The following is a 24,824-nucleotide window of genomic DNA, read 5'->3' as shown; positions in this document are numbered from 1 at the left end:
GCGCGACGAGCGAATGTTTTTAACCACTAGGCTACCCCACGATGATATGAGCACGTCACGCCCCATCTGGTTAGGATGATATCCAAAATGTCAAGTCATTTAGTCGCCTCTTCAGACAAGCATTGATCTCCGGGGACCAACGATAACCATTAATCCCCATTAGAGAAGTGCATTTGCATTAGAATATATTCATGCACAATTGAACAACGCTAAATCTCAAATACAATTAACAAATTAAATCTATCTAATATTTTTTATTAAAGAATTATATACATCATTTCAACGAAAAGATATGTAACAGACAATGCAACGATGAAAAAATATAGCTCTTGCCTAAACAATGGGTGGACGTGACAGTGTAAAATAGGCTACTGTACAGAGGCTCATTATGCTACTCCTTAATATCACATCATATCCTTATGGTTACATAGTCTACTGGCTGTAGGTTCACTTCACACAATCTATGTCAAAAGAGTAAATATAAAATATAGCTATCTTATAATGTATGTACAACTAACAAAGAACAATAGGGAAAGCTCAGCTACAAAGCACTTAATCATGAGTATTGGAATGGTCGTGAGCCTTTTTTACCTGTGTGATTTTAGATATGTTCAGCACCACTGTAGTGTTCCACTGTAAGTAATGTATGTACGCAATAAGCGGCGATATTTGCTAATATATTGGCAATCCCAATAAGCACCCCTTCCGATTGATCAAAGTACACAGGACTTAATTTTTTTCGTTTATAATACGCATTCGTATGTTATATGCACCCTTAATTGTGGGCAATTCAATTCTGGAAAAATGTATCTGTAGTATTTTAACATTTCAGGTTCTCTGTGTTTTTCACCAAAATAATATTCTAATAAGAGCCCCCTATTTCTAATTTTAAGATCGCCCTTGGCGCTTATTGAGTAGAGTACGGTATTTTAAAAGTGTCTTCAGACGTAGTTCAGGAGATCGACGACTCTTCCCGCAGGATGGCAGTTGTAGAGGGCAAGCTGAAATGGACGAAGTATAATGGTTAGAATCAGCGCGTTTCACACAATTTTAAAACATATTTTGATATTGTTACCGCTAGACTAACGCTTGGTCTCTGAAATTATATAATATTGATAGAAACAAACATCTGTATTTAAATTGAAAAGGAGACCCAGTAAGATGGAGATTCAGACTGAACCTGTGGGAAATCTAGACTTGCTTCATTTAGGGCTTTTGCATTGCATTAAAGAGTTGACGGAAAAATAATACGATTTAGGGACTATGAGATAGACTATGTAACTTCACACATGATACCATGGGAGGAAAGCCGAACGTGTGGAGGATGTGAAAAGGGAAGTAACTCCTGGTCAAAGTGTTACCTCCCTTCTCACGTCGCTCAACCTCGGAGTTTCAAACATGAGATAAGTGACTCTTTGACCAAGAGTTACGTCCCTTTAACATCGATCTACCTTGGAGATTTAAGTATGAAATGGATTACAAATTAGTTTGGCAGAAATGAAAGCGTTGCGCCAAATAGTTCACTTACATCGTCAAAGGATCCGTAGAATGGAAAAGCAGCACTGGATGCAACCCTGATGCTGTTCATCAACCGGTAGCTTGGAGCTGAGGAACAACGATAGGATGAGGACATGAGTGAGGTTACTACGCCTGTATAAACATGGTTGACTTATATTATAGCTAAAATGAAAGAGAATTATCATTTAACCACCCGCATGTTATTAGAAATCAGCGGGCCACTGTAACTTGATAATGCCCTCGTATTGCTTGACGACGGGCCACCATCACGCCCCTTGGTAGCTGACGTCATATGATAGGGATAGGTGACGTCACGTTGAATAGTGACGTCATCTGGTTTGTTCTATGACGTTTCCATATGTGTAAAAGTAGGTCAGTGACATTCGTGTTGATTGCAGTAAATGTTTCAAAACCGATATTGTTGTTTCATTTTATTTGATAACAAATGCAATCCATTTTAGCTATTATAACGGTAACGCTATTTTCAGGGCATTATCATTTGCAGAAGCCCTCGGCCTTTTCAACTGCCCCCCAGGCAGTTAATGGGAGACCTCGGGATTCTGCAAATGATAATACCCTGAAAAATAGCGTTACCCTTATATCACCACGTGTGAGCTTGTCAGCTTTGTGGGAGCAAATCTTCAAGATCTTATAGGTTTATCACGTATAAATGGAAGAAAATATACATTGGTGTATTGTATTGCATGTGTTCTGACATGTTTCATTACGACGGAGAAGACATAAAAATCAAGTGAAAAAATCGTGCTGGTTCCATAACTATGCTTATAAGAATACTGACCCACTTGAGTTACTTGAATGAGTGAGGATAGTTTTACGCCGTTTTTAGCAATATTCCTGCAATATCAGGCGGGGGACACCAGAAAGTGGGTTTAACACATTATACCCATGTGGGGAAACGATCCTGGATCTTCGGCGTGACGAGCGAACGCTTGAAGCACTAGGCTACCAACCGGCCCTGGCTCAGGAAAGTTGTTTTCATAACAGAAAAAGGGGACGTTTGGACGAAGATTAACCAGAATCTAAGCTTTCAACTTGCGAACGTTGAGAAAAAAGTGCTGATTCAAGAAATTAGATCCATTTTTATTTGGTAATACATGTTCTGATGATGTCTGAGGTACAAGGTAAGTGAGCGAATGCATGTTGTCTAATGCCGCACGCAGCGGCCGTAACGAATGGTTGTCTTACCGCTGACTCTGTTGATGTGGACCATAGATCCAGATCGGGCAACAGCGACGATCTCCCTGCCTGTGTACATCACAGCCACATCAACGAAGTCTGTGAATCGCTGTAAATATTGAAAATCACAAGAAAATAAATTAAACAACCACGTTGTCATAAAGCCAACCGCCGTCATATAGATGAACTATTGCCTATCGCGACGTAACATAACAAACAAGCAAACCAACCATCCAACAAACAAACATAAAGCCACACGTTAACTTTTTATAACGTATATTCATTCGGTTAGTGGGTAATAAATATTATTATGTTTGCCAGTTCATAAACCAGCTAAAATATTGGCTTATTTTTTGTAGTTGCTTATGTACAGTGTTCGTATGACCTTTGCAGAGTTTCGTCTCTTAGGCATGACGAAACCTTTGATTGTGGGTTCGAATCCCGGTTTACGCTTATTATGTTTCTAGGTTTGTCAGCACCATACCCGTGCTCGTGGGTTTCACCGAAGTGGTAAACGTCTGAGACCTGCATAACGTCGGGCTTTCCTCCCAAATTTAGGCTGACTCGCCGGGATATAACTGGAATACTGTTCAAAGCGGTGTTAAACCCAACTCACAACTAACCCTTGTCATTGGCGCTTTTATTCAATGGCTATGACAGTAGGGGTGGATCTGAATATTACAATGTAACGTAGAATATACAAGGGAGGCTACTCTTCTGATATGCCACCAGTCAGACCAAATTGAGCAATGTCTTCATAAATCGTCGAATACAGTTTTGGGGCAGCTTGTTTTCATGGAGACATCCTTCAATATAACAAAGATTGGCCAGAACGTTTAACATTCAGGAGTAAATTTCGATCAACATTTTCAAACCTGACGCACGCCTCTCGCTGAATATTATTATATTGTTATATATATTATTATCTAAGCATATTTTCAGGACGCTTCATTAATATGTGTTTGTGTCAGAAAACTATATGTTACACAGTAAAAACCTTATACTTCTCTATCATTTGAAAATACATCAACCCCCCAAACCCACCCCACAAACCCAACAACTCAATATGTCACTCCAACAACAAAATACTTCACAACCAACAACTCAATATGTCAACCCAATTGCAACAACAAAATACTTCACAACCAACAACTCAATATGTAACTCCAACAACAAAATACTTCACAACCAACAACTCAATATGTCAACCCAATTGCAACAACAAAATACTTCACAACCAACAACTCAATATGTCACTCCAACAACAAAATACTTCACAACCAACAACTCAATATGTCACTCCAACAACAAAATACTTCACAATCAACAACTCAATAATTATACCCAAGAACTCAGTATCTCAGTAACAGAATGAGCTATACATCAAAACTCGATATACCCATCCTACTAACTCAGTACGTTATAGTCACTGAATCAGTACCCCATCACTTACTAGATACATCAAAGAGACTCAACCAAGACCTGACACCGACCAACACAATACGATGCTCATGATGTCAATCACTGGATTGTCTCGTCCAGACTTGACTATTTACAAACCACCGTCATATAACTGGAATATTGCTGAGCGCGGCGTTAAACAACAAAGAAAGAAAGATTGAAACTTCCATAGAAAGACAATAACTTAATCCCACTAACCCAATAACTCACTCCCAATAGACCGCCTCCGTGGTCTAGTGGTAGAGCGTCCGCCCGGAGAGCGGAAGGTCCGGGGTTCGATCCCCGGCCGGGTCATACCAAAAGACGTTAAAAGATGATACTTGTTGTTACCCTGTCTGGCACTCGGCATTAAGGGGCTAAAACAAGGACTGGTCGGCTCGGAGTCGGTATGCGGTATCTGAGTGGGGTATTCATGTTAAACTGCGCCATGGTATCTCAGTTGGCTGGCACTAGAGTCCGGACTAGTACAAGCAGCCACACACACACACACATGTTCATATAAATGCAAAAATCTTAGAGGCCACGTTGAATCCTGTTTCACTATTTCACCTCACCTCAGTCCCAATAACCCCTCGTTCCGACTTACCCGTGTAGAAAGAACTAGAGAGGCTTGTGTGTTCCCGAGGTGGGTGAGAGCAATTTCAATTAACTCATTGTTGAGGTCTATTGTCATGGCGTTGCATTGGATGTTGTCCTGGATTTGGAACAGGTTTCGTTGCGTACCGTTCCTGAACGCCTCATTGTAGCGGAATTTGAGGAACATAGGACGCTCTAGTGTTGGAGTCGGCATCACGTTGTTGATGACGTAGCTGCTGCCATTTCTGAACTGCGCGGTGCCTTGTCTGATATCAACATTGCTGGAAACTGCACGTCTAAAATCGTCGGTAGCATTAAATGAAAAATTGATCCTGAATTCGGCAGTGCAATCTGCAACAATACAATGGAGAGTGTTTAGGAAATTGTTGAGAAATCATGTTTAAATGTTTCGTTCATTTGTTCAGAAAATCCGCCGTTTGCAGTCTGATTAAACCCATGCTTGAGGTAAAAGGCGACTATTCTTGTCGAAAGAGGCATCTAACAGCATCGGGTGGTCAGGCTCGCTGACGTGGTTGAAGCATCACATCGTATTCCAACTGCGTAGATCTAAGCTCATGATATCAAGCACTGGATTGTCTGGTCCAGACTCGATTATTAACAGATCGATGACGTTACCTCCCCATGGAATAAGCACGGTAGACTATTCAGGGTCTCCCTTTTACTATTGAGACAAATTTGCCAACACATTTTATGAATTTTAGGGTTTCGTTAAGATACTGAAGAAACTAACAACATGAATGGAATTATAAAACACATTTATCAAAACTGAATTGTAGACAAAATTAGAATTGCTATACAATTACCCCTAAACCTCCATGTCCCCACAGACGTTTTACAGAACTATTACAAATGGTCCACGGCATAGTCTTGACATCAATGACACTTTAATGATGGTTCTACGGTACTTAAACAAACATCGGACGGCCACAAAATAAATTATTGCATCTCAATTTATTGTTGTGTATCAACTAATACCAATGTGCACGTCACTGTCTGCATCACCCCTACCTTGACGCACAGGCTTAGTGCAGCCGCACTCAAGAACATCGAAGACGTTCCCCAAAGGACATTTGCGTTCGTATCTGTTCCATGTTCCCCTTTCCAACTCGTAGTGGAAGTAGTACTCGGATCTGGTCCAGTCAGGCACAGAGCGGCATATTTCTGTGTAGTCACGAGGTTATTTTAATTACACATGAAATCAGGTACATGTAAGGCCACCTTTTTAAAATTTTGTTCACGAATCCGCCGATTGACACCCGACTGAAATGTGAAATCGTTTTGAAAAGCAGCCTTCTTTTAATTCCGCCGAAGACATGTAAAACGTAATAAAACAATCTGTTACTGTCGCTATCAATATAAATAAACTAATTCAATTATAATAATTAAAACGTATCTTAAAAAGTTCAAAACACAACGATTTTTGACGAATTGCGACAGATCCCTGGGTATAGCGAAAGGGAGGTAACTCTGAAGTTTTTTCCTTTCTTCGTCGTCCTCCCGCCCACAATTTTTCCCAAAGGTACATTTTGAGGAAATCCGAAATATAATATATTTCAAATTATTTTTGGTCCAGCCAAACTCCACCTACAGCAGCCGGGCTGTTAGTTATTGTATTGTGCAGGTGTGTAGCTTTCCTGGCGAACAAATGATGCCAATTAGAACATACTTTATTACTCTGTTATATTCAATCACTTTCCAAAGTGTTAATCAGAATATCGATGAATTAATGATGGCAACACATCCAATAAAATACCAGTTGAAATATTCACAAACGCTCGATGACAGAACTGACCACTGAGTCCGCACGTCCCAGGACACGGGTCAAGGCAGGTCAGATCCCCAATACAGCCTTGCTCTGGGACGTAACGAAATCCGGGACTGCAGCACTCGGCGGTGCTCCGAAACCCGCTGCAGGTCCAGTGCGCGCGGCAACTGCTTCCCTCCATCTTGAAGTGCCTGGCATTGACGGTGCTGCATTTCTCTGTAACAATACACAGTGAGCATTTAACCTTGACTGTTTGTTGCCGTACTCAGCAATATTCCAACAATATGACGGTGGTCTATGAATAATCGAGTCTGGACCAGACAATCGAGTGAGTGACATCATGAGCTGACATCATGAGCATCGATCCACGCCACGCCTCTTACGACAAGCATAATCGCCTTTTACGACAAGCATCATTTGCTGAAGACCTATTCCACCTCAGATATTCACGGGTCTTAACTGTGGGTTGGGTTTAACGCTGACGTGAACAGCATTCATGCATGCACACACACACACACACACACACACACACACACACACACACACACACACACACACACACACACACACACACACACACACACAGAGTCAGGGCCTAAATGAGATTCGAACCAACGGTCAGCACCAGTAATGCCTTCGGACCCAGAGAGCAGAGGCGTCTGAGCCTATTGGGCAATACTTGACCCATCAGCTAGTTGATTTCATTTTAAGGAATACCAAACACAAACAAATGTACATAAACAAATAAACCTATGACACATCAGGTAACATTAGGCCATCCATTTTATATGTGTTACTCATCTCCAACCTCAACCAGAAAGAGGGCGGGTGAAAAAAAGTTATTTGTTTTTACCCCACCCGCTCCAATCCCCGTTACCTATTTTATGATATTTTGAAGTTTAGAACACTTGCTACCAGTCTTATATAAGTGTATGACGTAGACCGAGTCGCTTTGCTTTGAAACGAATTTTTAACATATATAGCTGAAGAAAGGTCAAGTAGACGCGTTTTTCACATCAGGGCATAAATTTCACTGCGGGGGAAAAATTGAGATTTGTTTTATCATTTCTCGTCGAAATGAAAATTCAGATATTAAATGTAACCTATGGTATGATTATTGTTACCTTTCCATTATCGACATCGAATTTAAGACACCGCGATACGTCTCTGCGAGGCCAAGGGAGGTAATACAACTATCACAATAGTGATCTAACAACGACAGGTTAGGGCATCGGATATCGACTTGACGAAGTCTTTCAATAAATGATCACCTTTTCTGCATATCCCACAAACACTGCAATCTTCACTTATCCAGGGGACAATTGATGTGTCTATGCTGTTTACACTATATGAGGGTATGTGTTCTACTATACCTACACAGATCCACCTACACCTACCAGAGAACAAGTCGTGTACTCTACTATACCCACAGACCCTACCTACACCTCCCAGAGAACAAGTCGTGTACTCTACTATACCCACAGACCCTACCTACACCTCCCAGAGAACAAGTCGTGTACTCTACTATACCCACACAGACCCACCTACACCTCCAGAGAATAGGTCCTGTACTCTACTATACCCACTCATACCCCACCTACACCTCCAAGAGAACAGGTCCTGTACTCTACTATACCCACACAGACCCCACCTACTCCTCCAAGAGAACAAGTCCCGTACTCTACTATACCCACACAGACCCTACCTACACCTCCCGAGAACAGGTCCTGTACGCTACTATACCCACAGACCCCACCTATACCTCCCAGAGAACAAGTCCTGTACTCTACTATACCCACACAGACCCCACCTACACCTCCCACAGAACAAGTCGTGTACTCTACTATACACACTCATGCCCTACCTACACCTCCAAGAGAACAGGTCCTGTACTCTACTATACCCACACAGACCCCACCTATACCTCCCAGAGAACAAGTCCTGTACTCTACTATACCCACACAGACCAACCTACACCTCCCACAGAACAAGTCCTGTACTCTACTATACCCACACAGACCCCACCTACACCTCCCAGAGAACAGGTCCTGTACTCTCCTCAACCCACACAGACCCACCTACACCTCCCGAGAACAGGTCCTGTACTCTACTATACCCACAGACCCTAGCTACACCTCCTAGAAAACAAGTCCTGTACTCTTCTATACCCGCAGACCCTACCTACACCTCCCAGAGAACAAGTCCTGTACTCTACTTTACCCACAGACCCCACCTACACCTCCCAGAGAACAATTCCTGTACTCTACTATACCCACACAGACCCCCTACACCTCCCAGAGAACAAGTCGTGTACTCTACTATACCTACACAGACCCACCTACACCTCCCACAGAACAAGTCGTGTACTCTACTATACCCACACAGACCCCATCTACACCTCCCAGAGAACAGGTCGTGTACTCTACTATACCCACAGACCCTACCTACACCTCCCAGAGAACAAGTCCTGTACTCTACTATACCCACAGACCCTACGTACACCTCCCAGAGAACAAGTCCTGTACTCTTCTCTACCCACACAGACCCACCTACACCTCCAAGAGAACAAGTCCCGTACTCTACTATACCCACACAGACCCTACCTACACCTCCCGTGAACAGGTCCTGTACTCTACTCTACCCACACAGACCCCACCTACTCCTCCAAGAGAACAAGTCCCGTACTCTACTATACCCACACAGACCCTACCTACACCTCCCGTGAACAGGTCCTGTACTCTACTCTACCCACACAGACCCCACCTACTCCTCCAAGAGAACAAGTCGTGTACTCTACTATACCCACACAGACCCTACCTACACCTCCCGAGAACAGGTCCTGTACTCTACTATACCCACAGACCCCACCTATACCTCCCAGAGAACAAGTCGTGTACTCTACTATACCCACACAGACCCCACCTACACCTCCCAGAGAACAAGTCGTGTACTCTACGATACCCACACAGACCCCACCTACACCTCCCACAGAACAAGTCGTGTACTCTACTATACCCACACAGACCCCCTCTACACCTCCCAGAGAACAAGTCCTGTACTCTACTCTACTCTACCTTCCAGACCTGACTTCCACTTACCAATAGGACAAGTGATTTGCCTGTTTGGTCTACACTCCTTGAGGTCCTGGTTCCAATAGTAACCATGTTGACAAGTCCTGTATACGACTATAGTACCGGTCCCCTCAGACGCAGGGCGAGTATGACACTGTAGGTAGTGTCCACATTCACTGGTGCTGTATCTGTACCCGATGTTCGCCACTAGGGGAGCCTCTTGACATAGAGCTAGCTGACCTGTTAACACAACGTAGGCATTTCTTCAATAAGCATCGGTAACAAAGTCGTATATACACCGACCCTGAATTGTCCACATGCCTGTCCTTTGTTAATATTTTCAGTATTGGAACAAGTGAAGGTTGAGCAAAGTAGTAGGGGAGGTAACTCTTTGACCTGTCATTACAAATCGTATTTGTCGTTTATTTTATTGTTTATTCATTCCACCCTACCGACAGCAATTCAAGTGAAACTTGAATATTGAAGGACATGTTATTTGTTCCTCGGAAATGCTTTGTCTCGATTTAAAATGTCCTCCCGAGTACAAAAGGTTAAGATATGATGTTTAAAACATAGCAAGGCTACCCCTTCAGTAGAATGGTATATTACCGTGTACACTGTCGAGGACCGCTGCCAAGCACAGCACGAGTAGTGTCGACCACATCATCACTGAAAAGATGAACATTACTGATGAATCTTTAAAACTAAAATCAGATATTAATTCTCACAGATTCATTTGTTTCACTAAAATCATGAAGGTATATACAATACTCAAAACCCGATTCTTTCATATTACTACAGTTAATCTGTCACGAAATCCCGATTCTTTCATATCATCATTACTACAGTCAATCTGTAAAGAACACCCTATTCTTTCATGACATAACAGATACATGTACACTATAGTAATACGAAAGAATCGGGTGTTCTTTAACTTATTTTGAGTAGTATATTACCTCTTCTCTTCTGTCAGTACATGTTCACTGAACCCCTACCTAGTTGAACACCGCTCTCTGAACAATCATTTTATATTACGGGCATTGTTTAACCGGACACTTACTTGTCATGATCAAGTCCAGCGTATCTATATAAACATTTCTTTTCTGGTAATTGTGAATGCTATGTCCAGGTATCTACAAATATTAATGTTAATGTTCGGCAGCTTAAACAGCTAAACGCATATTTAGACATTTAACGAATATCCAATTTGTATTTTAATAGTACTGCATATTAAAATTTTAGAGACGTTTTAGTGTATACTATATAACAGTGAAGAGAAGCACCTGCCATATAACACGTACTTCACATAAATAGAGTAGCATTCCAATTTGTATTTTAATAATACAGAATGTTAAACTTTTGGAGACGTTTTAGTGTATACTATATAACAGCGAAGAGAAGCACATGCTATATAACATGAAATTCACATAAATAGAGTAGGATTCCAATTTGTATTTTAATAATACAGCATATTAAACTTTTGGAGACGTTTTAGTTTATACTATATAAAAGTGAAGAGAAGCACATGCTACATAACACGTAATTTACATAAATAGAGTTGCCATCCAATTGTATTTTAATAATACAGCATATTAACATTTTGGAGACGTTTTATTGTATACTATACAAAAGTGAAGAAAAGCACATGCTATTTGTACACGAACTTAATATAAACAGAGTAGCCAATATAATGTATCAGTAACACGAAGAAACGACTCATGTCAATAATAAGAAATGTTCAACTGCCTCACATCTAACTTGGAATCATCTCAATATATAGAAAGTATGCAATGTGTATACAGTGAAACCCTGATAATCCGGACACTGCTTCACTGGAAAGCCTGGTTTCAGGGGGAAGCTGATAAGATCGTCTACTTGCTCAGCAAGGACAGTACAGAAAATGACTTGATAATAATGTTTCCCCTGGGACTAAAACCGGCCGGATTAACGGGGCTCCATCGCAACGCTGTAACATACAATCAACGCAAGCCTCGTCGATCCAACGTGTCATTAAAGTCACATGTACATATAATCAGCAGTGTTAATTGAAATGAAAGCTGTGATTATCTGTGATGCACACATCATCTCTATTCTATGTGAATACAATATAGAACAGGCAATAGCGTCCTCACTAGATTCTTGTAAAGCACCTGACAGATTAACGCTGGTATTCGCTTACAGTGGATCCCAGTTAAACTGGACGGTAACCTTGTCGTATGTAATAATAATAATAATAATAATAATAATAACAATAATAAGTAGCCTAACCGTTGCTGCATTGTTATTTAAATCTGTACATAATAATAATAAAAATGAAAATAATAAAATATATAAATGAATAATAAATAATAAAAAATAATAATAATTAATAATTAAAGAACTAACGAGTAATACGTACAGTGTACCGTACCTTTGTATGTACAGTATGTAAACAGTGAAACTCCGTTTATCCGGCACATACGTAATCGTCGGGACTAAGAGGTTTCCGGATTAAGGGGGTTCCAACTGTCATCGGCCGCAGGACAGTATATCGGACTAACGCGGTTTATACTGTACAGCTATTTCTCTACACACTAACATATTCATTAACATATTCACACGAACAAACATTAGAATTTATAGATGATTTAATTACACAAGGTAATAATTGATGAATAATTAAGATGTAATATTTGTTTAAGAACATTTCGTCAGACTGAATAAAAGATACCAGATAATACATAAACACAATTATTCCCTTTCCCGGATGTAACTAGTCGAAAATAAATAATTCATTCATATAACATAGCTACATATCACCTATATGAACATATTCATACAATTATAATCGTACTCGTATGTAATCCTACATAATCATGTATCCTTTTCCTTCACACATGCGTGTACATGTCATCAGATGTTCATCAAAGTACACAGTATCCATAGTACGTGCTTATACGACACACTATTACAGTCCGTCTAATTTATAAAACAACCTCAATTCAACACTAATCAATCACACACAAACATCAATGTTCTACGTTACCTAAATCTGACGTTAGATGAGAAACTCCGTTAAAACCCCTTCCACAATTCACATAATGTCAGCGAGCCGTTTATTTCGTGAAACATGGACGCCAGTTGGCTATGTTTAGAGGCGTGCGGCAAGGAGCGGCAGTCCTACCCGACTTGTTCTATTTTTATTTCCAACTCTATCCGCCCTTTCTTGTATAGCTCCACGGCAACTCCGCTGTCTTGCTATGAATGTAACCGGGTGGAGAATCAGGTTAGACGAGTTGGTAGAATTCTTCTTCGATTATTCACTTTATGCAACCTCACTACAGAATGTATTTATTTATTCGTCGTGCATGTCGTAAAACGCAGCAGCGCAGAACGCCCACGAGATAAATATTCAGCTCCTCGGATGCGTGGGTTTGCTTTTATAACACATTTAAAGGAATAGTTTCAAAATTTCGAACACGCATAACAACACAGAAACGCTTTCATTGAGAATTGCCCCTCCCCCAAAACAATAGCCTAGAACAAAAAATTGAAAACTAGTGATTAGGAAGACGTTCTTTAGAAAACGGTAAATTGCACTGAATTATAAACATCCATTTAAAATGTATTATATTACTGGTTGTATATGATCACAATATGATGCCGGGTGTATACAAATGTAGACTTTCCCACGCTTACATAAACAATGATGAACAGGTGATTTCGTTTCCTTATGGGTCATCAAGGGAGAAGTATTCTATTTGGTGGTATTTCATACGTGAATAGCATTTTTTCCCCTTGAGTCACAAGACGCACCTGCATAAATTCCCTACGAAACATCCTTCACGCAGATCACTTAGATTCCAACAAATGTTTTAAGAGCGTATCAGAAATGTCTTTAATCTCTCTCCGACCGAGTGATGGATATTGATAGTCCCGCAAATGAATATTTATTTTAAAATCTTGAATTAAATGAAGCATCCTGCAGCTTTGAGAACAGATAAATTCGCCAGTAAGTGAATTAAGCACTGGATTGGCCGTCCATCACTGGTGATTAATGAGGTGTTGACGTTTAATTCATTGAAGCGCAGATAAAATACCCCAGTGCGCCCTATTCAAGCATGCCCACAGAAGACCACACCTGTCATAATGGTTTATGCACAAATACAACAAAATTCGACGTCGTTTCATTTATATCTATCAGATAAGAATTCACCCTCAAAAACTAAATGTATTTATTCGGAAGTAATTCGTTTATCAAAGCACAAACGTCTAAGATTCCGTGCGTAAGCATTGCCACATGAATGCGTTCACATTTGCAGTACTTAAAGGGCTCCCTTAATCGAAACGTGAAATATTGCCTTTCATAACCACACGTGCTGCTTTAAAGTATACTATTCTTATGTATCACAGACTGACGACAATAGATAGGTCATGTTATCGTAACATCATCTTAATGTCTTTGTAAGGAAATTGAAAACTACGATTTGACGTGTCTGTGTGACGAATGACCTCTCTGAACCAGGCGAAGGGCCGCGGGTACATACTGAAAGGGATGAAAACAGAACTCGGTCGGATTTCAATGAACTATCAGCCTCAGCTCCTCTGTTAATAGATATTGTGAGGCAAAGAATGAAGAAAACATTTAAAGATGGCGATCCCTCACAGCAGTTGAAATGTTTCATAAAAGGTCAATACAACACTAAACCTTAATTCCTGTAGGGTGGGCACACCACAAAAGGTAATGTCGGTTTATGTGAATGCCTTACATGTTTGTCCCTCTCTCGAGGGCACCTTTTTCAGTTGCTATTGATTTATATCAGATAAAGGAAGAGGTCATCCAGGCCAAATTAAATAGGACTTACCCTACAGTCATATATATAACCAGATGTTTGTCGATTAGTTACAATTATATATTCACCTCGTTTACTCGAAATACAATGCCACAATATATCATTTAAGACGAGGTATATTTATGTCCCGTTGTATAAGAGCACTTCGCTTGACTCGATATACGTATGACACGACAGTCCCAGGATTTCGAGTTAACCATTTCTACTTTATGTAAGAGTCAAATATAAGGATACGGAAAATAGAAACAACAATATATTTCATTGCTGTACCAATATATAACGTTTTGCAGTGATGCCTATCCGATTCAGTATCCACTTTGTTACCATTCCAACCAAAAGGGTCAACAATGCCTTGTTTCTGTGGGGTTAATTTGGTGATGGTAAGTGTAGAGAATACATGTACAGTCAGACACCGTTGTGTCAAAGTTGAATACATCGAGGTATCCGAGATTCGACACAAGAATGACGAAAAGAGAAGGAATACTCAGGGATCATGTTTTTACTTAGAGACAAGCGTAAGTTCGACACAGCGTTGTATAACTGTACATGTTCATGCACTGTGTCGGATAGAATGTATATGTGAAGTTTGGGGAGAAATAGAGAACCTCTCCCTCATGCATTTTGATATCAAATATATTTACAGTCCCCGAGGCTACCGAGGAGTATTAAAACATTTATCGATGAGTGCTCTTCTTGTCTGATCTCTCCACTTCTCCTCTTCCAAAGTATTCAAGGATCTATCCCCCCAATTACATTGCTTTGTGCCCCTTGGAGATCCGATTTCTAATTGGCCCTCAGCTACCCATGTTTGTCCCCGTGAAGATCCGAGTTATAATTGATCTTCAGTAACACATGTTTGTCCACTGTGAAGATCCGGGTTATAGTTGATCTTTAGCAACAAATGTTGGTCTCCTGTGAGGATCCGGGTTATAATTGATCATCAGCAACCCATGTTTGTCCCTGTGAAGATCCGGGTTATAATTGATCTTCAGTAGCACATGTTTGTCCACTGTGAAGATCCGGCTTATAACTGATCTTCAGCAACACATGATAGTACCCCGTGAAGATCCGAGTTATAATTGATCTTCAGCAACACATGTTTGTCCCCTGTGAAGATCTGGGTTATAACTGATCTTCAGCAACACATGTTTGTCCCCCGTGAAGACCCGGCTTTTAATTGATCTTCAGGAACACACGCTTGTCTTAAGAGGCGATTAACGGGATAAGGTAGACTGGATTGCTGACATGGTCTGTGACATAGTATTCCAGTTGCGTAGATCAATGCTCATGATGTCACTATAGGCCCAGACTCGATTTACAGACCACTGTCATACAGCTGAACTATTTGCTGAGTGCGGCTTAAACAACAAACAAATAAACAAACGAACAGATAAAACTTTTCCTTGTGGTATCTTCAGCATCAGTTTTCTGCTAATTCTCGAGTTGTTTGACACATTAATTGTTTCACAAATTCCTTCCTTATTTTTTCTGTCTCTTCAACACTGCGGTCAAAGAAATTGGTCACTCTCGTTTTATTCTCACTAAGATGTTTGCTGAAAACAGCTTCATATTGTCTATCGTAGCTATTATGTCAGCATTGCCAGTAGATTGTTCTTTACATATACTGCTAGAGCCTTAGCCGTGTCTGTTACTATTACCAGATGATTGAAACAGTAAACGAAGATTTTTTTTCCGATGAATCGAAAGTGAATAGGTGAGGGTATCCTGCCTCACCATTGGCATTCGTATCAAACACATGCAAAGACAAGTCAATTGTTCACCTGAGAGACACATGGGAACATCAAGTATAAATGGAAATAGGGACATCTGCGGACATATTTGTTGTCACAGATGCGTCAAATGTGGAAATGTGTTCCACAAGCCTCCCATAAAACAGCGCCTAGACATAATTACAACGTCTAAGATTGCAAACGGACAGTGTGAAGAATAGTCACCCTTTCATTTTATGCTTCATGTACAAGAGCACACGTATGGTTCCTAAGATATTACCAGGAATCAAATACTGTCTGAAAAGTTTCTGTGAAGAAGTAAGGATACCCCCATGCATATGGTATTATATATATTTTTTCCTCTTGGGGTAGGCGGATGTGTTAACCAGAACACAAATACATGAATGGCTGGATTACAGTGTGTGATGGAATGTTGTTTTATGCACCAGTCAGCAACACCACGACCCCTTGTAATTAACCGAGTCTGGATCACAAAATTCAATTTTTAATATTATCAGCAACGTCCCATGCAAGATGACAAGCGATTAATTAATCTAACATGTATAGGCTACTAGGGACCTGGAACCTGATCCACATAGCGATCTTAGTGCTAGGTTGGTAGTACATCCCATACGTTATCATAGGCTTACGATCAACGTAGTACTGAGATCGTTTTGTGGAAAGGGCCCTGCTCTAAGTCGATGTCCCAGCGGGGGTATCATGAAAAAAGTCCGGGGTTTGCTTTACATCTTCACGAATCAAGTAAGTTATCACTGGTACTCCTGTTGGGAGGCTGCAAACCAAACCCACACTCAGCTGTACAGTGGGCATCTAAACATGTGCGAATGAGTGAGTGTGGTTTCACGCCGCTTTAAGCAATATTTCAGCAATACCACGGCAGGGGAGAGCCAGAAATGGGCTTCACACTATGTACCCATGTGGAAAATCGAACCAGGGCATTCGGCGTGACGAGCGAACGCGTTAACCACTAGTCTACCCCACCGCCCCGCATCCGAACATGAACGTCAGGAAAGGGAGACAATGCTCACACCAATATTTCAAGCCGACCTGGTGAGATAACTCACTTCTTCACTTCTATAACGGTCGGATTTAGATGAAGCTCTACGTCACACACGAATAACCGACAAGGGAGATAACTCACATCTTCACTTCTCTAACGGTCTGATTTAGATGGTCTACGTCAAGGACGCGAATACCTGACAAGGGGAGATAACTCACATCTTCACTTCTCTAACGGTCGGATTTAGATGAAGCTCTACGTCACACGCGAATACCCGACAAGGGAGATAACTCACACCTTCACTTCTCTAACACGCGTGGGGCCCACATGGAAGGCACACAGTACAGTGTCTAGACGTACTTTGACTCATGACAACATGTCTATTGTGTGGCAATTACCGTTCAAAACAGCTTCATGTTTTCGACCCGTCAGATCCCTAGTAACTTGATTGATTGTGGGGTACCGTGGCCCCGAGAGGTTAGTATATTGATCATCTATGACAATTTTGTCCGGTCTAGACTTGATTATTTACAGATCATGACGGAGCAGTATTTCTGACAGCTACACGAAAGAACATTTAAGGACCAAGCATGTTTCGTAGATGTCCGAGAGAGGTATGGGGACTGTACTCGTTCTAATTCCATCACACGTCTTAATAACATCACAATGTCTAAAGCCCGTAGCTCATAGCTTATCTTATCTTTTTAATATACAGAAATCAATACGTACATATGACGTGTCATATGGGCTTTCGAGACAGAGTCCTAATTTAAGTGGTAGCCCTTGATATATTGCCAATTACAAACATTAAACCATAAAAAAAAGATCAAATATATTTTCGATCCCAATATGGCTTCCTTTAATATGTTATGACTCACGGGGTTGACTGATAATGTTAGATTGACCGACTTGTACATAAATCACATTTCAAAGACACCCACGTTATCCTCTCAACGAGTGGGCCGTGATATCCAGGCGGTTTCCATTGTGCACCCTGTGACAGGGCTGTTCTCTCACCCCCACGATACCCCCTTATAAAATGGTCGCTTTTATAGTCAGGTACAATCAACCCAGCGACCAACGTCTCTAGGTCACTGATACAATTCACGTGCTGAAATGTTGTTCAAAGGCCAGACAATGGGTATTGACCGAGGTTTCTGGTTCGGCAAACTGGGAACTCGAACTGTTATCATTAGGGACTTAACTCATGTTACAGCGATCCGTGTATCCACAACAGGACACGCTTCAAGTGTCTCTGTACCCTACACCTTAAAACTTGTCTTGCAGTCGGTACCCCGTACACTGCATGATACAACACATGAATAATACATCACCTGAGAACCCTTTCACATGCATTCTTGAATCGCCGAGTACATTCGTCTAGACACTAAGAAACGTCTGCTTTCAAATATCGAATTCTAGAATTTCTTGAAAAACAGTTTGGACTTCAGGTGCATCTTGTTTGTTGCTTTCAAGCTTAGCTGCTCATGTGCTGTGAATTGCATGCTTGACTGATAAAACACACAAGGTGTTAATTTTAAGGAAGAGCGACTTACGTAGGCCCATACAAAAATGAATACAAAGATACATGTAGCGTGTTTCTGTTTCCCGCAAATGTGCAGGAATGTCGCGTAGGGGGGAACAGTGGATGCAATGAATCTTCCATGTAGTACTCCAATGTGCTTATATTTGAACTTTAAGATACCAGCATGCATCACGATGTTTGCGCTATATAAAACAATATGGATAAAAACATGTCTTTAGATTTACAATAGATTTCAGGCTGGACAGAGAATCATTATTAACATGCATATTTATATGATTTTACATAACTTTATCTTTACGTTTATTTACACTGGACATAAATTCATCAATTTTATGCACCCAATTTACGTTAGTGAGTGACTTGAGTTTTACGCCGCTTTAAACATCATTCCAGTTATATCGCGGCGTGTCAGCATAATGAGGGAGGAAAGCCCGAAGTGATGCAGGTCTGAGATGTTTACGACTTCGGTGAAACCTACGAACACGGGTATGGTGCTTACAAACCTAGAAACATAATCGAGGCGAACCGGGGTTCGACCCCGAAATCATAAGTTCCTGGCGTGCCCAAGGGACACAACTCTGCACAGCGAATCGCGGCGCCTTAGACGACTGGGCCACCCGTGCCCACCAGGTTTACGATAACATAGGTTAACATAGACATAGGGATAATGTTGATATTAATCTTGTAGTTGGTGTTATCAGTATGCAACCCGCCTCTAATGCTTGCCATATTTTGGATGACCCTCTCCATGGCCTGCACATTGCTTACACGTATCTCCCAAAATATGTATATTATTTTAATTCTCTCTGACACGCCTTCCGATAAATGATCAGTAACCTCTCTAGCGCCATAAAATGACGCTGATGTCAAGAGGACTTCAAAGATTAAAGATGCAGTGAGTCATTTAAAACTGAATTTTATTGTGCCCTGAGGGAGAATTGATCCACTAACACCTTAACGCCGGACGGGTGTGTTTGTCTTTTCATATGCAAATAGGTTATACGTAGTCATTTATGTCAGATTAGACCCCTGCTGCACATGCACGATGAATAAACAAAACACCACCTCACATCAAGGATGCTATTTCAAACCTCCTCATCGTGAACGCTTACATCTATTTGATCTGCTGAAACTTGCGTTCTCGCCCTGTGCCTCGAGGGATTCTGGCTAAACTAGATTCAGTCTGAAGCATATCATGCATGTAAACAAGTCCACCCAAGTTACGAAAGATGTTTTGGCTGGATTGTGCTGTGTCACCGTGCTCCGATGGCGTCGAACATTCCCAATTCAGTTAACAAGTGGTTTGTCATATGATAAGTAGGCTGTTTATAAGATATTTACCCTCAAATCCTGTGAGCACAAATTATCGATTGAATGTGTAATGTGAATTTGGAACCTTCCCAGAATATAGTTTGAAAGATGTTCTCTGCAAATGATTTATTACATGAAACCATTAAACGATAAGAAGAAATACACTTGACATGTATACTCCGTCACAGTCAGAAACGTTATCCGTAACAGTTCATTGCATATTACGATTTGAGCTCGGCTATTATATATATATTAAACATATGACAAACAAGCGTGTTATAGTTTACAAGAAATGTTAGCCTGAAAGGCAAAAACGCAAAATATGTTAGAGATAAGTGAAAGTTGGGAACGGTGCACAATCTCCGTCCCGAGTTTTATACAGATAAGGGAGTTATGTATATGACAAAGGTACACATGTTAGCAATTGACAACCAGCTACATACCTGGTTTCATAACTATTTGATAATAATTCATAAACACGGGATCAGGATATAGTCGCAATCGTACAATGGACAACATTTTTTATGATTATGGAAATGTTTTTTGTCATCATCATTTTTACATAAATTAAAAACCGTGAAATGTGAAAGGGCTAATAGCATGTTCAAACCCATTCTATTCTCCCTGTGTGAATTGTATACGCAAAGGTAGCGTTTGCTTAAGAGTGAGTGAGTTTGGTTTAACGCTGCTTTTAACAGCATTCCAGTTATATTGCGGCGTGTCAGCATAATGTGGGAGGAAAGCCCGAAGTGATGAAGGTTTCAGACGTTTACGACTTCGGTGAAACCCACGAGCACGGGTAAGGTGCTGACAAACCTAGAAACATAATCGGGGCGAACCGGGATTCGACCCCACAATCATAGCTTCATGGCGTGCCCAAGGGACGCAACTCTGCACAGCGAATCGCGGCGCCTTAGGCGACTGGGCCACCCGTGCCCCCACATTTGCTTAAGAAGGCGTACGAGGTATCACTGAGCTCATATACAGTTGAACAGACAGGAGTCGAATAATTCTAAAACAGGAATTTACAACAACTGAAAGTGTCAATGGAGCTGTGATTCTGACAGAGCTTGTCCCTGCCCGTAGAGTGTCAGTTTACACGTTTATGTAAGTGGCGTGTGTTGGGGCAGTTACTTCAAGTTTGCAGGACTGATAACGATTCCACTGGTGATACCAGGTAGCTCCCAAGTGGGCTGGGTAAGGAGGGTGGAAAGGTCATGTTTTTCGTGTTTGTAGTCAGACGCGTAAAACAGGTTTTCAAAACTTGCTCGGATTAAGACGATTATTGAGTTATTTTGAATACTATTAATCAGCACACGTGGGTTTACTGTACGCATTGCTAACCTCTCGTGAACAGCAAGGCATGCACTGACAATGAGAGATGCAGTAAACGGAAGGGAAGAGATCAGAATTAAATTACATTTAATTGTAGCTTTCCGTTCCTCTAAATGTTTGCATTGTAACTGTTATTAACATGACACTTTGTGTTAGAGTGTTTCGGAGATCCTGGCACGGTCAGGCTCATCATCAGCTCAGGGCCCTTGCCCCTTCAACACACAGCTCAGACAGCGAATGGGATTTCTCCCAGGAAGCGCTGCCTAGTCAAACCCACCCAGAAGTTTTCGGAGAATATGAAGACTCCCCAACACTGCAGCCTTCTGCATTACCCAGATTGTCAGAAGGGCTGTATTCCTGGCAGCAAACCCGGGTACTCTCCTATTGTCAGTCAACAGATTGGGAGGTACCAAACCTAGGGCACCGAGAACAATGGGGAGTCGGACAACTTGGTACTTGGGATGCAAGCGTGACATTTCGAAAGCGAGGTCCGCATATTTGCCATGTTTTACCTCAATCTTGTCAATCACGTTAGTGTCAAAGGGGACAGAACATTCAATGATGTAAATGATTTCATTGGATTTATCAAAAAGGACAAGAACAGGTGTGATGGCCCGGATACACCTAAGGCCGTAAATTGGCCTATTCCAAAGAATTTTGAATTGATCATTTTCCATGACACCCTCTACATAGTCCGGGTCGTACCATGGATGGACCTCTGTGTCAAAACCACATTGCGAAGACGGTAATAAAATGATCGAGCTACACCATCATGTCATTAAAGATGCTGTGTTTGTGCCAAAGCCGGGCATCCACTGACAATGTGTTGGGCAGTCTCATTAAATTCATTACATTTCATATTTACATTCTGATGCAAAATCACACATTGACGGTTTCGAGTGGGAAGTGACTGGTTCTGAGCAGCAAACAGAAAGCCTTCAGGTTCACTTTTCAGGCCAGACGACTTCATCCAAGCGAAGGACTCTGCAGGATTGCTGTTCTTCTGAATACACTGCAAATAAACTCAGAAAGCCTCTCCTTGAAAGTTGATATGGCGCTTCGCTTGGTTGACACTCATTTCTGTACCGCCCAGCAGTGCCGAACCATCAACAAAATCAACACCGGTGCAGAACTATCAACAAAATCAACACCGACATTAAGATTATGTCCCATATGCTTGGCTAGTTTTAGAAAACTGTGGGAATGCCTTGTTTTCATTATTATTATTATCATTATTATTATTATTATTATTATTAATTTACATGCGTATTTTTCGCCAGCTTGATAGCCATATATAGGCATAACTAAATGAGTATGAAACTTCCCTGTCTGTGCATGCCAGACTAGCCAGGAAGATTGCAATTCAACCCTCTTTTCAAGTTCAATGTACTCCTGACAAACCGGTTTCTGTCATTCACTGCATGGTTTTATGTCACTGAATGGCTGCAAGAGAGGAAATATTGCTGAAAACTCCAAGCCCCTGATAACTGCGCCACCGGTGACATCAACAACGTCAGTATTCATAGATCATGTGAGGAGTTTGCATTGACACATCCAACGCGCTGTCACACCCCAGTGGAAGATGTTTTCTTAAGCAGAGTACATGCGCAAATATGCACCCTAAGGAGTCCTGGTTTCATAACGACATTGGTATGCATTCAGTCGTCGCATATCAAGGCTTGGGTAACGTGACCCAAGGCGAGCATATCGCTGTCGTGTTTGTAAGTTACTGTATAACCGTCGAATTGTGGGTGCGTTGTCAAATGGTGTTCAAAGTGGATAAATGGGATAATGTGTCTGAGTCAGTACCTTTGTAATATGTCCCTTAATAGTTACACTATTGCTGTAAGAAACTTCCACCTCCTCGGTCGAGAACGAGTTTATTAACGAAACACAACCAAGTATCACCAGGTTATGACTGAGTGAGTGAGTGAGTGAGTGAGTGAGTGAGTGAGTGAGTGTGGTTTTATACCGCCTGTAGGAATATTCCAGCAAAATCACGGACACCAGAAATGGGCTTCACACATTGTATCCATGTGGAGAATCGAACCCGGGTCTTTGGCGTGAAGATCGAACGCTTAAACCATTGGGCTAACCTCCGGCAAACCAAGTTCAGAACCACGTGCATATAAAATGTCATATTCAAATTATATGACAGCTGCCTTTAAATAATCGAGTCGGCAGCAGACAATCCATTGATCGATATTATGAAAAACGATTATGAATCCTGAACGAGTCGAGCAATATGAGGCCGGGTGTGGTCATGCTGAAAGGTTATGTCTGGGCCATGACGACGCAAAAACGGTATAACAACAGGGTCTATGATCTCGTCGCGGTAGCCCTGTCCATTGAGATTTCCCTCTACCACTATCAAACGGGTCCTCTGTCTTGCTGTAATCCCATCCCATACCACAACGCTGCCGCCCCCGAACCGATCTTCTTTCATGACACAATGATTGACGTAACGTTCACCTCGACGTCGGTACACTCGAATCCGTCCATCGCTGTGGCTGAGGTGAGAGTTGTCAGTAAATAGAACTTGTCCCCACTGCATGGCCGTCCAGCGTAGACGCTGTCTGCACCACTGTAGACGTGCTTGACGGTGGTCTCCTGTGAAAATGGGACGTCTGGCGGGTCATTGGCGACAATCCCTGCATATCTGAGGAGACGACGTACGGTTTGTGAAGATATTCGTCGAAGGGCAGGGATGCTTCTTGCAGTCACTGTTGCTGGCTGGAATCGATTTCGTAGGTGTGTTGTTCGAATCCAGTTGTCTTGTCGATTATTAGTTACGCGTGGCCTTCCACTCAGAGGATGGTCTCTGACTGCATTCGTCTGTTGCCAACGTTGTCATAAACACCAAATGGTGTTTCTGTGGACGTTAAATTGTTTTGCAACATCTCGTTGACTCGATCCTGGTTCAAGCATACCAATGGCTCGCAGACGCTCATTTTCGGACAAGCGTGGCATTTCGTAATGTTGAATAATTGCGTAATCTTGTTGTTTTTCTGAGTGGTTGTTGTCAGCACGATACTAAACAATGCATATGGAATCCCGTTAACGCACATGTTCTATACCCATTCTTGGGTTGTGAAATGCATGAGGCTTGCATGAAAGTCAACTTTTGCATGGAATGCATGCTTTTCTGTAGCAGTTGCGTTTTTGTGACTTGATTCCATACATGTACTACAATATTGAAAACCAAACTTTACTTGTTTGAAAATACACTAAAATATTGGTGTCACAGGAACTTTTGTTGTTGAGTATACTAGTAATCACTAACAGTATACTCCAGATCATTAATGACATATGAAACCAGTGTGACTTTAACGAATGCTACAATCTCTTTATCAACTACAGATAATCATTAGCTTCCTTAAATTTTTAATCTGCGTCTACAGACAAATATCGATGTGATGAGCGAGTTAATCAACAACCTG

General features: G+C 41.4%; 1 protein-coding gene across 1 annotated transcript; it reads right to left on the bottom strand.

The window, feature by feature from the left end:
• Nucleotides 1–239: 239 nt before the first annotated feature.
• LOC139462301 (uncharacterized) lies at nt 240–12,808 on the bottom strand. Its single transcript, XM_071243928.1, has 10 exons — nt 12,635–12,808; nt 10,219–10,278; nt 9,637–9,849; nt 6,566–6,754; nt 5,782–5,934; nt 4,763–5,103; nt 2,725–2,824; nt 1,529–1,605; nt 905–1,001; nt 240–870 (listed from the first exon to the last, which is right to left on the bottom strand). The coding sequence occupies exons 2-9, from the start codon at nt 10,274–10,276 to the stop codon at nt 942–944; spliced, it is 1,191 nt and encodes a 396-aa protein (XP_071100029.1). The 5' UTR covers nt 10,277–10,278; nt 12,635–12,808; the 3' UTR covers nt 240–870; nt 905–941.
• Between the last annotated feature and the right edge of the window lie 12,016 nt (nt 12,809–24,824).

Source organism: Haliotis cracherodii, unplaced genomic scaffold, assembly GCF_022045235.1.
Source record: "Haliotis cracherodii isolate W230 unplaced genomic scaffold, xgHalCrac1.p SCAF_15, whole genome shotgun sequence".
In the NCBI taxonomy this organism is placed as follows: domain Eukaryota; kingdom Metazoa; phylum Mollusca; class Gastropoda; order Lepetellida; family Haliotidae; genus Haliotis; species Haliotis cracherodii.
This window is presented reverse-complemented; position numbering and strand designations above follow the sequence as displayed.